The following is a 23542-nucleotide window of genomic DNA, read 5'->3' as shown; positions in this document are numbered from 1 at the left end:
AATTTTAAATTTTAACTGCAACTTGGTATTACTGTAAAAAAAAGGCATGAAATTTCATGGCTGCCTTATCACCACACACTAGCGCTTTAAAGACTTACTGTTTAAGTTGCTACAAGACCAACCATTCTTGGCTAAGGCCAGCTGGATAATTGATGGAATCTTAGTGCATAATGAAAATGTTTAAAAAGTCAAGGGGAAAGTGCCACAGGTGTAAATGTGGGATAGCACTGGAGTCAGCCAGTGTAGAGCACCTGACAGGCCCCTCTCTGAATTGGTCCTTTTATGGCTTGCCTGTCGTGTCACCTGTCTTTTCCTTTTCAATGTTTTGCTGGTGTTGGGTTGCAGGGAACCCTTCTGGTTCTTCTTGGGTCGGATAAGTAGCAAGAACTGCGTCAGATAGGTTAGCAAAGGAAAAGTCAATTTAATCATGAGAAGGAGGTGGGGGGAGGGCCGGCTACGGTAATCATGCAGGTCCTGATTTCAGCCAGAGTAAAGGGTATAAATCCTGACTTAAGGGCAGGGGTGCAAAGGATGGAGGAGGAGAAGAACTTCACGTGACAAGGAGGGGTCAACTCCATATAACAAAGCTTTGCCGTCGGAAGATTGCCCTGTCTTAAGGCAGCTTTCTCTAATCAAAAGCTTGTTTCTGGAGAGATTCTGAACCTCAGTGGAGGGTAAATGAATGGGTCGACTTTTGCACCGCTAGCCTCCATGGCTACCAGCTGTAGCCGCGATCATGTTAACGCAGGGCGTGCCTTCGAGCGTGAGCGCGGGGCATGCTGGAGTGTGGGGTGGGCCTGCGTGAGTGGGCACAGCTGCGCCTGAGGCTGGAAGGGCGGTGTCACTCAGACAAGATGGCTACGGCAGAAGGGCTCGGAGAGGACGCCAGGGCGAGCCCTAAAAGAAAAGCTTCAAGATTTGAGGGGGATGGAGGGGGCTGGCCTCGCTGCCTGCCGGCACTACATCTGGCAAAGGTCAGCAGGGTGTTTCCACATGGAGCCTCTGAAGGCTTCCGGGGCAGGAGCTGGGAGACCTGAGGGATGGCGGCCTCCTCACTGGGCAGAGAGACTGCACGGTGGGGAAGGCATGGGACAGACCTGGCGCCAGCTCGGAGGCAGGCTGGGAGTGCGCGTCCCTCACAGCTCTGCAAATGGAGTCAAGGGCTCTGCAAATGGAGTCAAGGACTCTGCTGGAGGTGCCCTGGCGGCCCGGCTGGTGGCCAAAGTCCAGGAGCTGTGGGAAGAGTTAAAGACGCTGCAGGCACATGAGAGGTGGAAGAGGCCCTGGACGGGACCTCAAGTGGAGGAGGGGATGCCCAAGAGGACCACGATTCATCATTCAGAGCTTGCCCAGAGGTTACGTAAAGTTAAAAACGGATGGACTAACAGTTCCGTGGGAAGGTGGGAGAACTTTTAGCAGATTTATGTTATGTCTGTAGGACCTGGGGGTGGAAGGACCATTTGTACACCCCGGGGGATGAAAACCAAGGGGTGGCCGTGGGACTCCATGGCCGGACATTGCCAGGGCCACAGCCTGCAGTGGCAGTGAAGCACGTGAACGCTAGAGTGGGGTTGCGGGCAGAGGCGGAAGCAGCCCGAGCTCTGAGGTGCTCTCCAGCCATGCAAGGGAATATATCAAAAACCCAGCTTAGACAAGACAACAGCTGGTGCTAAGGTCAGAAGTCCTGAGGCTGTTGAGCAGCTGAAAGGATGCTACCGGAGGCAAACAAGCCTCTTAATTTGCTACATGTGATGCCCTGTTTGATTAAAGGTGAGGTGCTGAGGAACCAGTCCTCAGGGGAGATGTGGGCAACACGGCTGTGGTGGGGACAGCAGGAGTGGGGACCAGAGAGACCACATGTGGAGCTGGTTATCCACTGGTCCCCAACTATGGGCGTATGCAGAGGTCTGCTTAGTGGCTATGAAGGCTGAGTGGTGGAGAGTACCCCTGGGGTACCCTGGCATTTATTGAAGGATTAGCCCCAGAAGAGTATAGAATGTCACCTATCTCAGAGTGTGAGTGCACCCTGGGGGTGCACATGGTGTATGGCTTGTGGCTGAGGCCAGAGCTGGAGAAGGCCAGGAAGTCTGATGGCCCCAGGCATGTGCAGGCAGATGCCATGAAGAGTGGTTTCTCTCCCATGAGTAGTGCCTTTGGCATAGACTTGATGGATGTCTGCTGATGCTATGTATCTTGCGTCTTTGCCCCTGGGTTGGTGCCCTAACACCTTAATGCCTGGGCTTAGTTGTAGTCTGTTGTATTCAATTGCATTGGTTACTTCTGTGGGTCATAGCTGCTGTTTCACATTCACCAAAGGAACTTTCTGGGTAGACTATAGATTTATGAAAACCCCTGAGGTGGTGGGATTGTAGGGTAAGTGAATTGGTCAGGCTTTTATGGCACTGGCCTCTGTGGCCATCATTTGTGGCCTTGAATGCAGGAAGCTCTTGGGAGCATGGGCGCGGGGCATGCAGGCCTGATGGTGGACATCTGAGTGTGGTGTGGGCATGTGAGTGGGCACAGCTGGGCCTGGAGGCTGAGGCAAGAAGGGCGGCGTCACTGGGAGTCAGCTGCAGTAGAGCTTGTCTATGAGTGGCCGGGTGACTATAGAGAGGCAGGACCAAGAGACAACACTAGAGAGCAGCAAGAGAAAAGTGTAGACTCATGAAGCACCGGGAGGCCTGCTGCCCCTTCCCCATACCCCCACCCTTGCCCAGCCCTGGTTGCCCACTACACCTGGCAATCTGCATTCTTTAAGAAATGGTACATTTCTCCAGAGGCAGCTTTGGGGACTCAGTTCACCTTGAGGCCCAAAGCCAAGGTGATACATTGGAAAATGCTTCTCTGGGGAACCTGGGGGAAAACTTATCTGACCCTTTTCGGGAAACTAGCTGACTGTCCTTCAGCCTGTGATCTTGTTCTTTGCCTAAGTGATCTAATCGAGTCCCGTGACTTCCAGATTTTTCTCTCAAGCCTTCACTTGTCCTCTGACTTGTAGAGGTTATTCCAGCAGCAAAGCCCATCTTCAGGTAGATGTCTATTAGACAGCTCAACAGTAACCTCAGTGGAACAGAATCCCTCATCCTACTCCCACCTGACTCTTCCCGCTTATTGCTAATGTTGCTCAGGCCCAAAACATTAACTTTTCCTCACACTCAAAAACAAAGCAAATCCTTCCAGCATCACCTCCAAGCTGAACCGTGAATCTGGTCAGTTCTCAGGATCTGCACTACAATCAGGCGGATGTTTTTGTCTTTCTTTACCACTGAAACTACCGCCCAAATTTCTTCTTTTACTTCCTACCAACCAGTGATTTAAGATGAAAAGACCATTCACTCCTCCACAACCCACTCCTCATTGCCTCCATCTCTCCTCCACTCATTGGATCCTAACTCTAATTGCCTTTCAGCGGCTCTAGAACATGTGGAGTAAATGAACTAATCAGGTGTTTCATCATTAGCCTCTGTGGCTAATGATGTTGAGGAAGGAATGTGGGCAGGGGTACATACATGTGCCTGATTGGGGACACCTGGGTATGGGTGTGGGTACAGGTGCATGTGCAGGTGTGCACACGAGCCTAGGGCCTGTGATAAAGGCTACAGCAGCAACAGCTACTGGGAGGATGAGTGGTGTGACTGCACACGAGGCAGGATCACCACATCAGCCAGCGAGAGCCAGAGAAGGTGTAGATTCCTGGGGGCTGGGAGACTCTGTTGCCTGCCTGCTGCCCAGACCCACATTTCTCCCCTTGCCAGGTCCATGCTGCCTCTCTGTATGCCAGCCTCCCACTGGTGTGATTGTGCACATGGTTCCCTGAGAGTACTATGGTTGTCTCTTTCCCTATTCCTCTCCCTGGTAGTCTTGTTTCCAAGGTAATGCTGAGTGCTCTGTGATGAGGTCTGTGAAGGCCTACTCATACTCAAATGTTCACTTTCTTGTCTCTCTTGTTAAAAAAAAAAAAATATATATATATATATATATCTTTATATATATATATATCTTTATTTTCTTTCAGCTTGTTTGGGCAAACACTTACAAAGTTGGCTGTGCAGTAGAGTTCTGTCAGAGAGTTTCTGGCTTTGAGAGCCTTTCCAATGGAGCCCATTTTATATGTGACTACGGACCAGCGTAAGTACCCAAGTCAATCTCTCTAAATATTAAAAAATTATTTAAAAGTGTTTATTTTCCTTATAGAAAATTTGGAAAATAAAGCATAATAAGCACACATGCAAAAATACACATAAAGAGTAGCAGGGCTAACATGTCTTGCTTACTTAAATATGGTAATGCCACCACAAAACTGTACCATTGTCTGCCAATGGTGATTACTTGGTAAGTCTTCATTATTTTTGCTAGGGGGTATTAATGTGAATTCTTCTAGTATAGACTTACTTTACTTGCCTTCAGTTTTAAACACTAATTATAAAATCTTATAACCAAAGTCACAAAGTTTCTATAAAGAATGAGTAACGTTATATATTTAATGTGTTTACTGAGCTTCACAGAACTACTCAGACACAGTTCCTGCTTTTGCAGGTGTAATAGACAAATCCTCGTTTGACATAAAATGATTAGGGGAGGTTTTCCTATGATCTCTCTCTCTCTCTCTCTCTCTCTCTCTCTCTCTCTCTCTATATATATATATATATATATATATATATATAAACAAACTTAGGCATCAAGAACTAAAAGGAACCTGACAGGTAAAGAATTCCAGGAACAGATGTCTGGTGGAGAAAAGAGCAGCCAAGCTCCTACACAGAGATTAAGGCTTGGAGAGAAGATAGAGGTGCTGGTGCCAAGGAATGAGAGCCAGAGTTACAGGAGACTGGGAATTAAAACACTGCACACTCCGTCGTGATGAGATACCAGAAATATTGGGGAGGATTGTGTACTTAGTGAACCTAGAAGACGGAATTAAAGAAATAACCAGGTCATTTGAATCACAGAAGGAATGGGGACGGGGAGCCGGGGGGTGCGGAGGAGCCAGGATCCTGCAGGCTTAGTGCTGTGACAAGTTTAACTTCAGTCACATCCAGAGTAGCTAGCCAAGGATTTTAAATGACCTCTAAATCAGGAGGACATTCTGTGTGAGGAATGGACAATGGATGAGAGGGTCTAGGGGGAGGATACATAATTGCGTCTTCTAAGTTCACTAAGTACACAACCTCCCCAATATTTCTGCTATCATCAGCGTGGAGTATTTAATTTCCAGTCTCCTGTAACACAGGCTCTGGAGTCCTGCACAGTACCACATGGACAGTTTGTCACAGGGCCTCCTGGCTACTTCCAGTCTCTCTGAAACATTATCTAAGACACAACTCTCTCTTCATTGCCTTGGGACCCAATGAGCAAAGCTATAGTGCATCACAGACCTTGTCTCCAGAGTGGACTAGTAGAAGAGGAACTGACATCCTTGACTACGACCTAGTACAGTCTCCAGTACTTAGGCCACCACTGCCTTCGGAACACTGCCTTTTCCATGAAAGGATAGTCATTTATCTTTTCCAGAGTATCAGGCCCCAACCTTTGATCTTTCAGATAACCAGGAGAAAACACTAAAACATCCTGTTTTATTACACAGAATCTTCTGATTTCCCTTGTTTCACTCACTCCCTAGACAAACACAGACCCTTCCGAATATATGGCAAGATGATTTCTGTCATTTTCCTAGAACTCACAAATGTTTCAGTTTTTATTCTGTGGAAATTTCCCCTTCTTTATGGTTTGGAATGCATCATTAAAAAATATGGCAGCAAAATTTATTAAAAATACTAGCACTAGTGTTTAAAACTGAAGGCAAGTAAAATAAGTCTATCCTAGAAGAATTCACATTAATACCCCTAGCAAAAATAATGAAGACTTACGAAGTAATCACCCTAAGGCAGCAAAATTACTTTATTAAAAATATTAGCACTTAACAACTAAATGAGTCCTATGATTTTTAATAGTGGAAGATGTGCCAATGATTAATGTCTATCCATTCATAACTTATCTTTCATAATTGCTATGAGAATCTCTACTACATTCCTTTGCATTTTCCATGGCATATTTTTCCTGGTACAAAGTTAAAGTATGAAAGTACTATTAATTTTGGAGCCATCTAAATTACTCACTCGAAGTAAAATGACATAAGATGTATTTTGGGTTGTAAATGAAATGTTTTCACAATAAATTTGCCATACAAAGCAGTGTCTCTTAAAAGGCCTTAACTTTGGAGATGAAGGGGAGCCCAAGAATGTGGATAAGAATAAAGTTACATCTTTATGTTCACTAATCCCTACTGAAAGTAACTTTTCATTATAAATGAAGAGAGCACATGGTTGCGGTACCTGTGACTTTGTATTAGTACTCCATGGATCTCTGTAAATGTCAGATCTCTTCATTTCACATTCTAGTTGCAGCTTCAGTTTTTGTTCGCTATTTTGAAATTAGACTTCCTGCTACATCTTATTTAATGGAAAAGCACATATATAGCTGTCACATTTTTAATGACTTTCAAATTAATTTCTTTTATAAACCTAAGTACTTTACTACATGCATGTTAAAAAGAATTAAATTGAGAACAAGTCCATAGGTTCCACCAGGCAACCAACCTACTGCAGTGGCAGGATCACTGCTATCAACTAGAGTCTCCTCATCCCTCCTCTGAAGATACTCATGGCAATGTAAAATGTTACCTCCTCCTTTCTAATTTGTAACCTTGGTCAAATTACTTTGTGTACCTCAGTCCCCAGCTAGAGAGTGGGGATATGTTAATCGGATCTTCCTCATAGGGCTATTGTGAAAATTATTTCATTCAAGGCTGCTTAGCAAAGATCTTAGCATGTGTTATGTAATTCTTATGTATTGTTCCTATCACGTCTATTAAATAAACACAAACTGCACTTTAGAAAGTCTTCCATATCTTGTTTCCTTTTGGAAGGCACTTACCCCAGCCTAATGGCTTCTAGACAATAAAAGCTATGGGGGCTTGCTACACAGAAGAGAAAAGAGGAGAGTAAATGTGGGTCTTGATAGCTTTTCAGAGCCAGAAATTTGGAGGATGGCAACCAGCTGGGCAGACAGTCAGGAGAGGGAACATTACCTTGGCTACAGCCAAATCAAGGTTTCATCCTATCTCTGTGTGTACATTAGTTTTTGGCAAGTTAATTTCTTAGGGTCTTAGTTTCCCTATCTGCAAGATAATTTCCTCCCAGAGTTATAATAAAGTAATAGAATTAAGACAGAAGCACTCCCTGGTGGTGCAGCGGGTTAAAGCACAGCACTGAGAAGCTAAAGCCACTTCTGCATGAGTTCGATTCCCGCCTGCCCCGGAGGTGACCACATGGCGGCAGACCTCTCCTGACCTGCCCGCTGCTCCCCTCAGCAGTGTACTTCGTCGATCTGCCTGTTCTGCTCCCCACTCTGTCTCTGGTGAAGCCTCTCGCTGCCCCTGAGCCTCTGGCCTGTACCCCAGTTCTGTATGCACAAAGTAAATCTTTAAAAAAAAAAAAAAGATTCGTAGCAGAGACACATAGAATGAATTCTGCAAATATCAGCAGACTTCTGTTTCTGCTTCCTTCTCTCTACTTAGCAACCCTTTGAATCTGCAGGCTTTTTTCTTGCTATTCTGGATTCAGGCAAAGACTCGTAGTTAATTGCAATTGCAGAAAAAAAGCAAAAGACAAATCACAAAAACTTCTAATGGACAGCGTTCTTTTACAGGGGAAATTACCCAACTAGGCCATATACAAAAGGATCTCCTTGCAGTGCCTGTCGTAAAGATGACGTGTGTTTGGACAATCTCTGTGGTAAGTAAAAAGCAGTAAATTAACACAATGTGAACAAAAACTATTGTAACTTTCTACAGAATCAAGACAGCAAATGTTCATTTCAAGGGACTTGGAATTAATCAGTAACTGAACTAATTGCTAACATCCTAGGAATGAATGTATGAATATATATTTAAGAAAATTAAGTAAACAAATACCCTAACTGGTTCTAATCAATACCTCCCCCCCCCCAAAAAAAAATCAACTATGGTGCTGGTAACTATAGACCCAAGATTTGCTAATTCAGATCAAAATTTTTTATAGCACAGTTATCCAAAGTAAAATTTGGGCTACTACCTGCCCAGGCCACTCAAGGTCTGCATCTTTAATGAAATAAAAACTAGTGTGGCATTGTACTCACTAGCAAGCAGCATTTAAGGATACAATAAAGATAACTTACAAGGATTTTTTTCTCAACTTTCTAGCAAAATTCTGCTTTGTAATTTTGACATATGAATACTTAATTGGCTAAGAGTTTATAATCCTATCCCAGACATTCCTTTCTATCTCCCTTTCTTAATACACGTTTTCCCCATGGTGTAGAGGGAAACCTCAATTAAAATGTGCAAATCCTGTTCTAAGTTGTGTCTGCGACCACGCAGACCTCCAAGACTGGACGTGTATGGGGAAGATAAAACTAGACTGAGCTTAACTACATAACTTTTGACAGAATTTTCTACGGTCCCATTCAGGTTGAAATGAAGTTTTCTTTTAACTGCTTGTTCTCTTCCTCCTGATTTGTAAGCACTGAATTATCTTTACTCTAGATACAGCAAATCTGGGGACCAATTTTCTGAAACAGCCATCTTTCTCCTAGTTCAGCCATTCTCTAGCTTTGTTAAGGTAACTTGGCAACCTGAGCCTATTATGCAACAAATGTCTTCTTAGGGTGTCCTACATAGGAATGAAATTCCTTTCATGTTGTTACATTATAAAGTACACTCTTTTTTTATTATTTAAAATACACCAAGAGGTCAAAGGTCTAGTTCCACCACTGACCTTGGACAGGTTCCTCAACCTATTTGCTCCACAATGAAATGCCAGCAGCACCTCTTCACAGACCTGATAAAATACTTCAGTGGTGAATTGTATTTACAAGGGGCTGCCATACATTAGCATTCGCAAATATTATCTCCAATTTCTACCTATAACCCCAAATCTTGAGTTTATTCTTGCTTTCTTTATGCACACCCTCAGATGTGCTCTATGCCCATGATGCTTTACCCTCATGGTGCTTACCTAAAAATCAATGACAAAAATTGTGACAAGTAGTACCTTAATTATTGCCACTCTCTTCCCCCATTGAATTCCAAACAGGTAGGAATTATGCCGGTCTAATTCACTTTTATATCCAAATTGCCTAGTCTGGCTGGCAATAAGCATTATTTTGGTTACTAAAAAATTAATTTCATTTAAAACTAGATTTAGTAATACCACCAGTGGTACCACCACAAAACTGCTGGTGTTTTTAGTGTTTGATCTTGTGACAAAACTCAGAAAAAATAAGGTTATGGTCCAATAAGAAGTCCCAGAACACTCCAGAAAGATAAAAGATGTCTTTTTTTTTTTTTTTTTTTTTTTTAAAGATTCCAGATCTGAAAAACTTTGTCAAATATGGGAGGGAAAAATTTTTTACTGATCTTGTGTTAAATACTCTTGGTAGTTTAATATCCACCAAATTAGGATGGCTTTGCAAATTGTGTTGGGCATGCCTCGTGACTTTTAACTAGTCTATGAATGGGTGCTTGTTTCAATAGATGAGTATTTAACATTTAGAAATATATATGCAAGAACAAGTAAACTAGTATACAGCCTTGATTTCATGAATGTAACTGCCAAGAAGTTAAGACAAGTAGCCGCAGCTTCTTGGTAATTCACCATACATGGAGCCAGTCACAGGTACAATGAAAGGGTGCTCCCAGTTCCGAGTGTTAGCGTTGATGGATTCCACCATGGGAACCCAGTAGCACCTGGTTAGAACTTGTGTCAGACTAATATCAAGAAAATGGCAGCTATGGAATTTTCGCAGTGTTTATTTTTAATGAGGTAACACTGGTTTACAATACTGACAGAAAATACAGGCTCACACCTCCTCAGATGTATGCTGCCACCCTCGCTATGGAGGCACCGTAGTCCTCCACCTCAGGCCTTCTACACCGTTGTCTATCTGCCCCTCGCCTCAACAGCGGACGGGCAGACTTCTAGGGTTGTGATTGGTTTGTTCTATCTGACCCTTTGTTTTGTTTCTTGTGTTCCACATATAGTGATTCTGAATGTCAGGAGCTGACTAAAACTCTGATAGCCTACAGGTGATAGGGAAGTCACTCTCTTCTAAATGATCATAAATATTATTCTTCCTAGGGAGGAACTGATTTTCAGGAAAAATTTTTAATCATTCACAATATTGCTAATAGTTCTTTATTTTAAAATGCTAACGTTTTAACTTTATTTTCTAAATATACGACATGTAAAATGATTTTTCATTTATAGTAGTGCCATATAAAAAGTTAGTTTAAATCTTAAATTAACCTTTCAAAAATCACTGCACTAAAGCAAAAATACTATTAAAAAGTACAACAAAAGCCTTATTAGTAGCTGCTCTCTGAATTTTTTCTTTTTTAACTTTACAGCTAATCCAGAGAGAGACCATGTCAAAGGTATGTATACATCTTAAATTGTTTCATTAACACCTTTGTGAATTGTTACTGCATTATAAGAAACAATACTTAAGGTAGTATTTTGTTTGTTTCACAGGTTACAACTCTGTTGTGTTTCCAGATTGGCCACTTTATTCACGTAATAGATCTTTATCTCTCTTTCTCATTGTTAGTCCACCTATTCTATTATTGACTGCCATAATTGCCATTTTTATCAGACATAAATATCCTTGCTAAGTACTTTTGTACTGATATTTCAAAAAAAAAAAAAGGTGACTTGTATGTGGTTCTTTTTTTTTTAACAATGGGTTGCATTTCTAACTAAAACATATCAGGAAAAAAATGTTGTAAACCCTTAGTCAAAAGAACAAACTGTTAACAGGGTAATACCCAGGGAAAAGGAGGTTCCAGGTTCCCTGTCCCACCATAAAAAAGATAGCACTTGGCAGAAAGACAACTAGAAGACTGAGAGAAGGCCTGAGAAAGGAGAGAAAACCTGGCTTAGAGAGAAGCAGAAGAAAAAAGGAGGGGGGGGCACACGGAGCAAAAAGACATGTGAAGCTGCCTTTGTTCCTCGACCTTGGACTATGCCAGAACTTGGCTATCTTGGGTGAAGGACCTGTGGGGAGCCTAACAATAGCAGCCTTTTATCTTGATTAGATTTTGATTTTGCTCTTTCCCTTCCAGAGTTGTCTGGTCCCTTCTGCCCTTCCTATGGGTCCCCACCAGAAGGTGCTTTAACTTGTGGTAAGCTCCTAGGCCTCAGTGGCCCTGCTTTGGGCCAATCCTGTTGGGCTGAGCAGTGACCCACAAGGGGACGGGTAACTTTGGGTGTTTTATGTTAAAACTATTCTCTTATTGCACACTAATTATTTTCTATTGAAGGTTTTTACTCACTAGAGTATTTTGTCTTGATGTGGCAGATGGCTGAACCCACACAGGCAGATTTGGGGGCTCCAGGGTACCTCTCACTCTGTAACAGAACTATTGAACTTCCTACTTCATAGATAAACTCATCCTTACCTCTATGTTTCTATGAAGCAGGGTTTTCTGGTTGTCACAACTATGACTTCCAATAAGTAACCAACTAATTTGTGCCTCTGCCTCTAAAGCTGTAAATAAAATAAGTGACTTACCTGATCCTAAACACCATTGACACGCAATGGCAAAACACTACCTGACTTGGTGCAAATTACCTCACCTCTACAGTGGTTTCCCTTGCTCTCTTGCAATTTGAAGTTTTTCTTGTTTACTACTTTCTCAGTGACTATTATAATGATCAAGGATATGATTTAAAAGGCCTAGTTTTGCTTGTTAATGTTTACAAAATAAAATTACAAAAAGTAATAAGCTTAAATACACATTTACTTGCCATTAGAGAGGAAGAGAAAGCACTGAAAATATGCGTTTATTTTCCTCAACCAGATGCTGGAACATGATTATAATTAAAGACTAACCAGTGGGATGAAACACTGGATTTGATGAATAATTACAATAGCCACATCTCCAAGTCTTTAGATACATAAACAAGCTAAAGAATCACTCCTAAAATCATGCTTAAAGGTGATCAGCTTACTATTCCTCACAGGTAAGGCAACAAATGGCCTAATATCAAAATCCTTTACAAAAGGAGATAGCTTAAGTTAGAGTTCAATTCTTCTGGCATGTTACTTTTTTTTCTTCTTTTTCTTTTCATCTACTTCCATTTTAAGCTTAATTTCTTCAGCTGTGAGAGCTCCCAGTTTCTTATTCCTTGCTTTCTTAACCTTTTCCTTGATGGCAGCCACATCAATCTTAGTTTCAGAAGAAGCTAGACAAATCAGAAACACAATACATGTGATTCTTTAAGTCGATATCAAATAAAAGACTTAACTAGCTAAGGTAAAGTTGGCAATCTTCAAAAGTAGGACGAAATCTGAAGTATAAATTTAAATTACATTTAACGAACAATACCACACATAGCCTTTCTAGCTTTACTAATTGGCATTAACTGCTACCAAATTATAAACTGCTTCAAATCTTCTTCTTAGTGATTAATGAAATACTAAGGCCTGGCTCTTTATATTCAGACTCTGAAGTATGCATTTATTTCTCCTGTAGACTTGCGCATCATGTCAAGAATTGGAAAACACACATTACCTTCCTTAGGTTTCACAACTGGTTTTTCTTTAGGTGGAATAAAAGCTTTGTTTCTTTCCTCCTGTCTCTTACTGAGAGCTTCTGCTTGTTTTGCCTGTGTTATTAATTTAAAAAATACATTAGTAAACAATTTATAGGTAAGAATTCCAATTTCTATGAACTTGTATTAATGTGAGCTAAATATGTTACCTTTATTGCTTCCATTTTCTGTCGTTTCTTTTGACTTGCCTTCAAGAAGTATTCACCACTAGCCAATTCCTTATCAATCTGTTGAAATCAGTATTTACAAATACATCAGGAACAATGTACATGAAAAGTCACTTCCTAAGTCACAAAGTCCTTGTGCAAATACAGTAGAAGCAAAAATCTAGCATCAGTTTATAAAGGAGCAACACAAAAAAACAAAGTACCTTAAGCTGAGGTACTACGCACACAGAAGCATGGAGGCAGAAAAGTAGATGTAACACTTGTAGGTGGACACAGCAGGCAACAATTCAGAAAGTGTGAGAGAAAAGATAGCTTGGGTGAAGCTTGAAGGAATTCGAATGCCAATTGGAGGAGGTAGGACAATCTACAAATGACTGAAGGTTTCTGGGATTATAGCAATGAAAGCAGCATTGTATCAGAAACAGAAGTATGGAAAAAAAGTCTGGAGTAAAAGGAGTGGCTACAAATTAAGAACCAAGATTTGCCAGCATTTGGTGAGTAAATAGTAAGAACAGAAAGCTATTCAGCTCATTCATTATATATATGACCTATCAAACTTATACAACATCCTATCTAGGAATGTTATGTCTTCAGTTACCAAATTAGTTATCATCCTCAATAATTCTTTGAGAAAGGTATTTCCTATTATCTATGTATGGTGAAACTAAGCCACATAAACGAAGACAGGCCTGCTTCAAGAAGCTTACAGGATTGAGGAGAAAATACGACTGTTAACTACTAACTACAGGACAGGGCCCTAGGAAGTGGAACAGGTGTTATAGAAACACAATTTGGTAACTGATTACTTTCCTGTAAGCATCAATTTCTCTCTGGCCTCACTTATTTTCCTTTCTAGAACAGAACTCACGATCCAATACTTTCATAGTTTTTTGTTTTAACCATGACCACTATTTCTTTGTTCCCGTTGACCTTTCATCAGACTTTTCCTGAAGAACTTCAAGTGCAAGGCTGTGTAGAAAACAAGACAGTACACAGAAAGGGATGCTATGTGCTGAGCTCTTATGGCTAAGAGCAAAGACAAATACAGTCAAAAGAGAATGATGCAAGAGTCCACAGGAAGTAAGTGAAAACAGAATTTAATATTTCAGTAAAATAAAATACAATGCCATCTGCTAGGAGTGTTGAGAGAAATTAAGAGGACACAGAACCACCAGACAATACTCAGAAACTACCTGAGGCTGGACACATGAATATATAGTGACTATAATTCAAAGATCAGATTTTATGTCTGAGATAGAAGACAAGTTTTAGCATTGATCCAAATTTTAGAGTTTTGTTTGGGAAGGTGTGACAGAAATGAAACAAAAATAGGCTAAAGAGAAACTTTAAGGCAGTTGAGAAAACAAGAGGCATTCATAACTCAGAAAAATGGGTGTCAGAATTTTGAAATTGCAAAACCGGAGCTGTCACCAGCACATGGTCACAGGGAATGTGTCAAAGCAAAGTATAGAGCACTGTGGGTTAAATCGCTCAACTTTTTCTCCATAGAACATTTACAGATACAGTTTATAGTCCCAATGTGGCACCCTAATACTCCACCCCATGCACTTGGTTCAAAATGAGTCTCTACATGTAACATCACTTTTTATATTTCCACACACCTAAACACACACACACACACAATGTTCACCTAAAATACTATCAAAATTTCTGACAAAAGAGATAAAAAGTTTCTTCTGAGGCATAGAATAGAAATTCAACATTAAATACTAACCTGACTTTCTGGCTGTGGTGGTGGGAATGGTGTATACTCTTTCTTAACAGTCTTTTTCTTTGGTTCCTTCCGTTTATTCACATTTTTGTGTTTGAATTGTGGCAAAAATCTTTCCCAACTTTGTGATCTTAATTCAGAATCTTTTGCCAACTCTCGTTTTATCATTAAGGTCTTCAGTCATGGTAACATAAGAAAAGAGTGAAAATTTTAATTTCAAAAGTCTTATATGTCAAGCTAAGATAATGTAAACACTGACCCTATAAACATCTAAAAAAGTAATTCGTAATTTTTTCTGTAACATTAAATCAATTTCACAAAGAAAATATGATTTAAAAGGTATATAATAAGCATCAAAAGACAAGTAGGAATTAAGACATGAACTAATGAAATGAAAACGAGACACTCAGCTCTTTAGCCTTATTTCCTCAAAACCTTTAAAATTCACCTTAATAGCATTGAGTTCTTAAAGTTCCCTGCAAGTACAAAGCTTTCAATAGCACCTGGTATACAAGAAAGGAAAAATTCTCATGACCAGACAAAACAAAGTCACAGTCTCATGTTACCACCACACAGCTGAATTTTATAGCTACCAGAACAAATGATGCAACCCAGACATCAGATGCATTACATTTTAGGTAAGAGAAACAGTACTTTTAATGTCTGAATATAACACAAAATCCTTTCACCCCATTCTAACTTTTAAACTTCGTGAAATTTAAGTGGACTGCTCAACAATTACTCATCTAAACCACGGCTTATCTCCCGAGTACAATTATGAACTTTGTGTTCATGGGATAGAACACATTCCTCTCAAAAGGCCTAAAATCTGAGTGTTAAATTCTGAAAAACTTTTAAGGAAGACAGATTCTCAGAAATCACATCTTTAAACATAGTACATGGGCTCAAAAATAAAGAAAATTGGCCTGACATCATCTGAACAAATTCTACAAAGCCTGTTTTCTTTGTGTTAGAACTCCACGCTATGCTATAGTATCCTCTTCAGTGGTTTTCAAGCTGTACTCCACAAAGCCAAATTGTGAGGATGCTATTACAGGGTGAGGGAGAGTTGAAGGGGGCTAAGCTCTACTTCCAATTTACCCAAAATAGCTCAGCTTTATCTGTTTTGTAAATGTTTCATAAAAGACTTAATTTCAAGAAAAGATTTTTATACTTAAAAGTGGACAACTACTGTTACCATAAAATGTAATTAACACTCACTTTAATGTTATAAATTGGATGAATATTCTTCATAGTATCTAGGACTACTTTTCGAACCTGAAATTTGCAAAGAAAAATTAGTCACTCATCAAGATTTTAAGGAACTAGGCAGAAGAGGATCTATGTATTAAAAATATTCTATTACAGTGGGATCAACCCAAATGTCCAAAAGTAAATGACTGGATTAAAAAGATGCATATATACACGATGGAATATTACTTGGCAATCAAAAAAGATAAACACATGCTTTTGGCAGCAACATGGATGCAGCTGGAAGGGAGCATTCTTAGTGAAATAAGCAAGAAAGAAAAAGAAAAATACTGGATGGTTTCACTCATAACAGGAGCATAAAGGATGAGGGGGAAAATGCACTGGACTATAGTAATGGCACACGGGTGATTTGGTGATGGGGAACCCACGGGGATTACAACTGAGATGGAAAAGGCACAAAATGATGTAAAAGTAAACTCTTAGATTAATAAAATAAATTAAAACAAAATTCTATGATGGGCCCTCCTTGGTGGTGCAAGGGGTAGGATGTAGCAATGCAAGCTGGCTGCAGCTGCTTCCATACGAGTTCAAAGCGAGTTCAGTATAAGATCATTCCAGCCCTGGAGGATATCCACATGGCCTGGGAGACCTCTCCTGACCTGCCCACTGCTCCTCTCAGCAGTGTACTTGGTCAATCTGCCTGTTCTGCTCCTTACTCTATCTCCGGTGAAGCCTCTCACTGCCCCTGCACCTCTGACTTGTACCCCAGTTCAGTTTGAATAAATCTTTAAAAAAAAACCTATTAAAAAAATTTCTATGAATCAGGTAATAGCCACTAAATTGAAGACAACAATGGTTGTTGCTTCAACTATTCTAAATGGCTTACAGATCTTTCCCAATAGTCAACCTTCCTTGGATACAATAAAGTTTTTTTAACTTCACTACCAAAATGTGGTACACAGAAATAATACAACACTCTGGAATTGTGCGACTTTGGGCTAAGAGGGCTGGATGTACAACCAGAAAATGTAGGGTCAAACAATAGGGACTTCCACTTTATATGACAATTTTCCTATTACAAGTTTTTCATTTATAATGTGGAAATAAAACTACTCAAAGAGTCTACTGTAAGAATTAGTCTTTAAACTATGAAATATTCAATATACTTAAGGTATTAATGCCCCATGAAAACAGGGCAGGTAACTTCAAGAAGGAAGCCCAGTACAATTACATTAAAGGCCCTTAAAAGGATGTCAGAGATCCCAGGCAGAATCATTAAAAGTTAAGGAAGGTGCACCTGCTCCACAGATTTTTCTTGTCACATTCAACTTGATAAAGAAAATATTTATGAAAAATGAAACTAAAATGAATATATTGTACAGGAAATTGTTTAGTGCTGGATATCTACCAACTATTTTGTTACTGCAAATAACAAGATCTCTGGTCAAATCTCCAATCATGTGAGTACATGTTACTATATCATGTTTCTCATATGATCTCATAAAATCTTAAATACCCATTAAAAATTTGTGGTGGGGCCCTCCCTGATGGCGCAGCGGGTTAAAGCACAGCACTGAGAATCTAAAGCCACTTCCGCATGAGTTCGATTCCCGCCTGCCCCGGAGGTGACCACATGGCGTGGCAGACCTCTCCTGACCCGCCCGCTCCTCCCCTCAGCAGTGTACTTCGTCGATCTGCCTGTTCTGCTCCCCACTCTGTCTCTGGTGAATCCTCTCACCCTCCGCAACTCTGGCCTGTACCCCAGTTCTGTATGAATAAATAAATAAATCTTTAAAAAAAAAAAATTTGTGGTGGAAGGAGTGATGATGCACAGACCTCTTCATTCAGAAATGGATGTAGTTACCAAAGTTTGGCTACTGTGTTAGTCTTAAAGAGTGATGAGACCCTCAAATTTTATTAAGTACAAAGTACTTACTAATGGGAAATCAATCAAAGCACATTCTAAAAAAATAAGCATAAAACAAGACAATGAATGAACTATTAAAACCAAATATTTAACCTGTCCCCTGCTGAAAATTAACTGAAGATAGTAAATAGTTCTCACCTCTTTTAAGCCACTAAAAGGTCCAATGGCTGAAACTGTGTTTCCCTGAACCATAATGTAACAGTTCGTTAAGAGTTCCAATGCCTATTATCAAAAAGAACATTAAGTTGGAATTCAGTATACTGAAAAAACTAATGAGAGGAAAAGGTACTCAAGTTTTCTACTGCTAAAAAATACCTTCAATGTAGACCCTTTGGGACCAATAAGCCGTTGTCTTCTTTTTACAAATCTTTCCTTATTTCTCACTAATGAACCTATTTTAATGATGTCACATGCTACATCGTCTTGAAGAATTCGTATTGCCTTTATGAAAATAAAGAAAATATTGTCAATATTCTTTACAAATAGGTTTCTTTTCCCTTCTCTCTGGAGAAGGTAATGCAGTTGAGGTTTGGGGAGGATATGTTACTGATGCAAACAAAGTTTCTGTAATTCTAGATTTACCTGTTCAAATGAAACACTCCTTGCTAATAGTTTTATCAGATCTCTGGCCCTAATGATGATATATGGATCAAAAGTCTTCTTCGTTGTACAAACAGTCATGCTGCCCTCAATCAAGTCCAGTGTTGCATTAACATGCTACAAAAAGAAAACAAGCAGAGTTGTCTAACAATGAATTCAATTAATTATTCAACTAATTATAGACCTATCTTAATCAAACCATTAATTTCTGTGCTGATAAGCTACCCCTCAAATTCTGTGAGTTCCCTCCTTAACAAAGCTGGATAGTTAATATAAATAATGAGTACCTAATTAATGTCATACTTCAAAGAAATTCAGGCAATATAAACATTAATATTTGGCTCTTAAATACTTTGTACTTACTGGAATAAAGATTAGCTCTAGTTTAAAAAGCACACATCAATCCAAATGAGATCGTATTTCAAAAATTAAGGCAAAAATGCAGTTACACTGATCCCCTTTTGCAGACCCAGCTCTAAATTACAATCTGCTTCCTGAGAACAAACATTCTCTTTTAAAGTTTTTGCTAGTTGGTTTGTATTACTTAAAAACAAGGTCAACCAAATGATAAAGAAGCAATAGTTAGCAAAATTATGCATTAACTCTTAATAGGAAGAACCAGACTTCAATAAAGCAAACAAAATGCTATTTTCTGACTTGTGAAGACAATCTGAAAAGTATTTCAATACAGTGAACCTCCTCAATAGGAGATTGGGGCTCTTATGAGTTTACCACCCACTAACAAAACAAATTCAATTCCAGATATAGACTGTAAAACACAGTGTCATTTGCTGACCACCTTCATACCCAGTGACCACAAAGGACTCCGGAGCAGCCCCCCACTTGAAAAATACATTTCTTCTCACACACACCAAAAAGCTTCACATCATGACACTGATCACATGCGATACACTGATTATGTTTTAAGGTTCCTGTATCTACTAAATTGACTTCTCAATTCACTAATAAGCTTGAGATACAAAATACAAATCACTTTCTGTGCATATGGCAGCAACAACAAAGAAAGCTGGCTACATTAATTTTTTTCACTTTGAATGAAAAGCTATGCAATTAGTTCAGACCATGTCTCAGCTCAAATTCTACAAGTGCATGGCAACTATCATAGCACAAAACAGACATTCTGAAATTTGGAGTTCAGAAGTTAAGTTTCACATGATGTGTGAAACCCTTTAAAAACTTACAGACATGCAACTTTTTCAAAGTACTCAATTATTCACAATTAGCTTTCTTACGGCATTTAAAATACCAGAGGAATGAAGTTAAGGAGCTAAGCTAGTATCTTTTAATAAAAACCCATCAGCACACATTCACTTACTTAGAAGAAAAAGCAAAATCTTAAATACATAAAATATGCATACATGTTCATTCAAGGCTTTCTGTACCAGTGGCCAGCACTCTTTCAAATAAGCCTCTCTATATTTTGGGAACAAAGTGGCAAAACTGCTCTCTTCCAAAAGTCCTCTGGGATTGTCCTCTTTGGAAAAAGCTGGTTCCTTCCAACCATCAGGAACAGTAAGGAGTTCTGATTCATCTACAGAGAAGGGAAAATTTACACACCAAATTTTAACTTTCTACTGGACATTTTAAAAACATACTATTCATTCACAAGTTTCCCATTATTCTCCTGTGTTTCCTTTTCCACTGCAGTTTTTATTCAGTAGTCAAATATACCCATCTTTATCAACACATTATTAAAATTGCATACATTCCAGTCTCCACAAAAGACATTCCTTAAAGGGAAGGAGACCCCTCCTTCAACTGGCACTAAGCACAGATGCCTGGCAGCCAGAGGGTACTCAAGAAACTTCTATTGCACTACACTGCATAGAATTTAAGATTCAAATACCATTTGTTTATGTGATTTTTAAAATGTAAGTAACTTTCCTATGTAGAGCATGCCTCTATGTATGTATAAATGTGTGTGTGTACATAAAACATTTAAAAGCTGATTCTTTCTGATACTTTCAGTTAATAATCACTAGTTTTGAGCATTAAGATTTCCAAACAGTTCTCAGGTGCTTTATTTCTGTAAACCCCTCATACCTATGGGAACACGCAGTTCATTCAAATTAGGTTTCTTTTCATTAAAACAAAATGCCTCCTAAGGGCCATAATTATTTCACCCATTGTTTATTAAAAACCTTAATCCTGAATTTTAAGAACCTCTTAGTTCTCACTGCTATACTTTATTTCAGCTCTACTTAAAAGATATGGTCCACAGACTGCAGCATCAACACAAATTGGGAGCTTGTTAGAAATGCAAATTTTGGCCTCCATTAAAGACCTACAGAATCCTAATCCTGGCACGAGGCTCAAGGCTCTATGTTTAAACATCACCATCAGGAGATTTTTATGCCTACTAGTTTAAAAGGCAGGTCTTTACAGTTCATGTTATTGACTCCGGTGAGGTAAACTTGCTTTCCAGTTTTTATAATCACATCCACTTTGTTCTCTCTGCCTCAAATTACAAAAACTAGTATACCATTTACTTTCTAATATCCTAAAAAATAAAAAACTCAAAAAATACAACAGCGATTACTTAAAATATAGCCTGTTCATGTCTCTATTCAATTTAAACACCTCAATGGCTGTAAATTAAAAAAAAAATAAAGTGCTAATAAACAGGAATTTCACCGTAGAAGTAACAACCCATAAAACAGGTGAAATGTGTAAACAGGCCAGTTTCAGTTAAAACACCCAGTATCATTTCATACTTACTGAAGTGACAGAAAAGCAAAAAAAAAAAAAAAAAAAACAACCTTTTAAAAGGAAAAAATAAAAAGCAAGACGCTCATCCACTACTAATGGGAACGTAAACAAGCATAACTTCTTTGGGAAAGATCTAGAGATATTTGCACATACCCTATACCTCAAGAATTCCAATTCAATCACATAACCTAGAGAAACCCTTGAACACGTTAACCAGGAGATGTGTACGAAGATGTTTATAACCGCGTTGTTTTTTAACACCAATGGGAACTGTTCACCAACAGCTGCTGAATGGAAATACAAGTTGAATATATTCATACAGGGGAATATCACATAGTATTGTGGGGGAAAAAAAAAAACAACAGCTAAAAGTATCACCCAAATAACAAAATTAAGTCTAAGGAGCATGACAGAGGATGACAAAAGCCCTCTGAATCATGCAAAACTTAAAAATAGGCAAAATCAGAACATTTTGTGCATAGGTGGTAATGGTTATGAAAAGTAAGTTAATACGATTCATAAATTTAACTTCAGGTCCCAGAAAGGAAAAGAATATGATCTGAGAGATGCTGCTAGGGGGTTAGGGGGTGCGGTACTGCTCTATTCTACTTTAACATCTGAGTACTCCCTTATAACGTGTCATTTATATTCCACAACTCGTAAAACAGTACTGTTATGCACAAGACATTAGAGAGACAACAAAACATCTACAATACCTCTCCATGTCTCTAAAACTAGAGGTCAAGGTTTTTAACAATTCCAGTAAGACATGGGGAGCAGGCCCGGGATCATCTTTCTAGCCTCTCTCCCTGTCTTTCATACTGAAGAAAACGGGGTAACACTGGACTACATAGCAAGACAGCAGTTTAAGAAGGGCAATCTAAAGAGTAGGAACTGTGTACTCTAATATTTTAGCAATCCAATCAAGAATACTAAAGGTTCCGAAATGTCTTCATTAACTGACAACTACTAAGGACCCGTTCGGTGGTTCCTTCTCCTTAGCCCTGACTCACCTTTTCATTATCAGCGTTCATTCGTAGACATAACCGCTTCCCTCCCATTCCTTATTTTGTTACCGTCTTTGAGCACCCTCGTGCGTGCAAGAGCCCTGCAGCGCCCTCCGCCATTTCTCAACCCTCACCTCTTTTGTAGATGATTGATTCCGCAACAGCTGCTCTTTGGGAGCCTCCGGCAAAAGTGATCAGTAAGGAACGTGTGGCCAGCACCACACTGGCCAATAGTTTCTGCGGGTCGGCCCAACACCGCCCAACGTCAACAAATGCAGCTACTCAACTTCACAAAACAGATTTAAGGCGGTGTTACACGTTCCCAGAATGCGACAGACAAACAAACCCCAACTCAACAACCATAAGCCCCAAGCTTCGTTTTTCACGCAGACTTACCTCTGTTCTCCAGCTTCGGCTTCTGGTTACGAAACTCGCTTTTTCCAGACGCCGTGCCTACCCCGTTCAACGAGGGGGCCGCCATCTTCAAATCACTTCCTGTAGTGCCGGAAGTGAGCCGCTTCTCAAATCCTACCTCTTTAATCAAAATGAGCTCCGCTTAACGCAGAGAATTATCTGCGCAGTCTCCGTTCAAGCCTAACTGAGCTGCCGTACTTCCAGAAAACTATACAGCTTGCCCCGCATGCTGAGCGAGAGGGATCAGCGAGCTGGGCGTCTTCCCCAAGATGCCTAGCGACCACGGAGACTCATTGCATTCTGGGAATTGTAGTTACCGTATTTGCAGAAGCTATAGGGTTAACGCGGCGTGTTGAATAGAGAACTGGAGGTTTCTTTCCCAGGATGCCCAGCAACCACGGAGACTGACTGCATTCTGGGATTTGTTGCTACCGTACTTGCAGAAACTATACGGCTGCTGTGACGCAACTGGAGGTTTTTCCCAGGATGCCTAGAATCACGGAGACTGGCTGCATTCTGGGAATTATAGTTTAGCGCTGTTGGAAGTAAAAATTGGTTCCTATCGGTAATTTCCTAGTCACATCAGTAGACAACCTGAAACGCCACATTCCGGGATTTGCCGGAGTGCAACGGGACTACCATTGATATCTTTCACTCTTTCAATCAGTATATGGTCATCAACTAAACACTTGCCGTTGGAGAAACAAACATAACACTATATGGTACTCCACATTAAGAAGCGGTGATATTAGCGAACATTTATTGTAAATCTGGTTAACAGACACTGCAGTAAGTCAGAGCAAAAATCTCTAAGACTGAAAAAACTTTGGAAAGTAAGCTTTCAGTGTTATTATTTCTGATGGTAAATTCTTCCCGAATATCTTTCACAAAATTTAGCTATTCCTGTATGAGGTACATTTATAAGGAAGGCTGTTACTTAGGGACCAGTGATTCAAGACACATAATTATGTTAAGATTTTTGCTTTCATCCTGCGTATTTTATAAATGACAGGTAGTGATTTCACCCTCTAGTCTTACAGTTTGCTAAAAAAAAAAAAAAAAAAAACATCGGTATAATAGAACGACAGGGGAAAGCTATAAAG

General features: G+C 39.8%; 2 protein-coding genes across 2 annotated transcripts in view; one reads left to right on the top strand and one right to left on the bottom strand.

Moving 5' to 3' along the window:
• GLIPR1 (GLI pathogenesis-related 1) overlaps positions 1-11358 on the top strand; it is a 16899-nt gene extending 5541 nt beyond the window's left edge. The window contains exons 3-6 of the mRNA XM_004676506.2: positions 4016-4128; positions 7708-7793; positions 10445-10471; positions 10569-11358. Coding sequence (XP_004676563.2) covers positions 4016-4128; positions 7708-7793; positions 10445-10471; positions 10569-10708 — 366 coding nt within the window. The 3' untranslated portion in view covers positions 10709-11358. The remainder of the gene's footprint in view (positions 1-4015; positions 4129-7707; positions 7794-10444; positions 10472-10568) is intronic.
• Positions 11359-11818: 460 nt separating this feature from the next.
• KRR1 (KRR1, small subunit (SSU) processome component, homolog (yeast)) lies at positions 11819-22710 on the bottom strand. Its single transcript, XM_004675874.2, has 10 exons — positions 22422-22710; positions 19668-19840; positions 18271-18405; positions 18004-18129; positions 17827-17910; positions 15771-15827; positions 14553-14723; positions 12800-12877; positions 12611-12704; positions 11819-12281 (listed from the first exon to the last, which is right to left on the bottom strand). Exons 1-10 carry the CDS (start codon positions 22504-22506, stop codon positions 12139-12141), a joined length of 1146 nt encoding a protein of 381 aa, XP_004675931.1. The 5' UTR covers positions 22507-22710; the 3' UTR covers positions 11819-12138.
• Between the last annotated feature and the right edge of the window lie 832 nt (positions 22711-23542).

This window comes from Condylura cristata, unplaced genomic scaffold, assembly GCF_000260355.1.
Source record: "Condylura cristata isolate star-nosed mole 26May11 unplaced genomic scaffold, ConCri1.0 scaffold00004, whole genome shotgun sequence".
NCBI lineage: Eukaryota > Metazoa > Chordata > Mammalia > Eulipotyphla > Talpidae > Condylura > Condylura cristata.
Note: the sequence above shows the minus strand (reverse complement) of the source record. Positions and strands in the feature narration are given on the sequence as shown.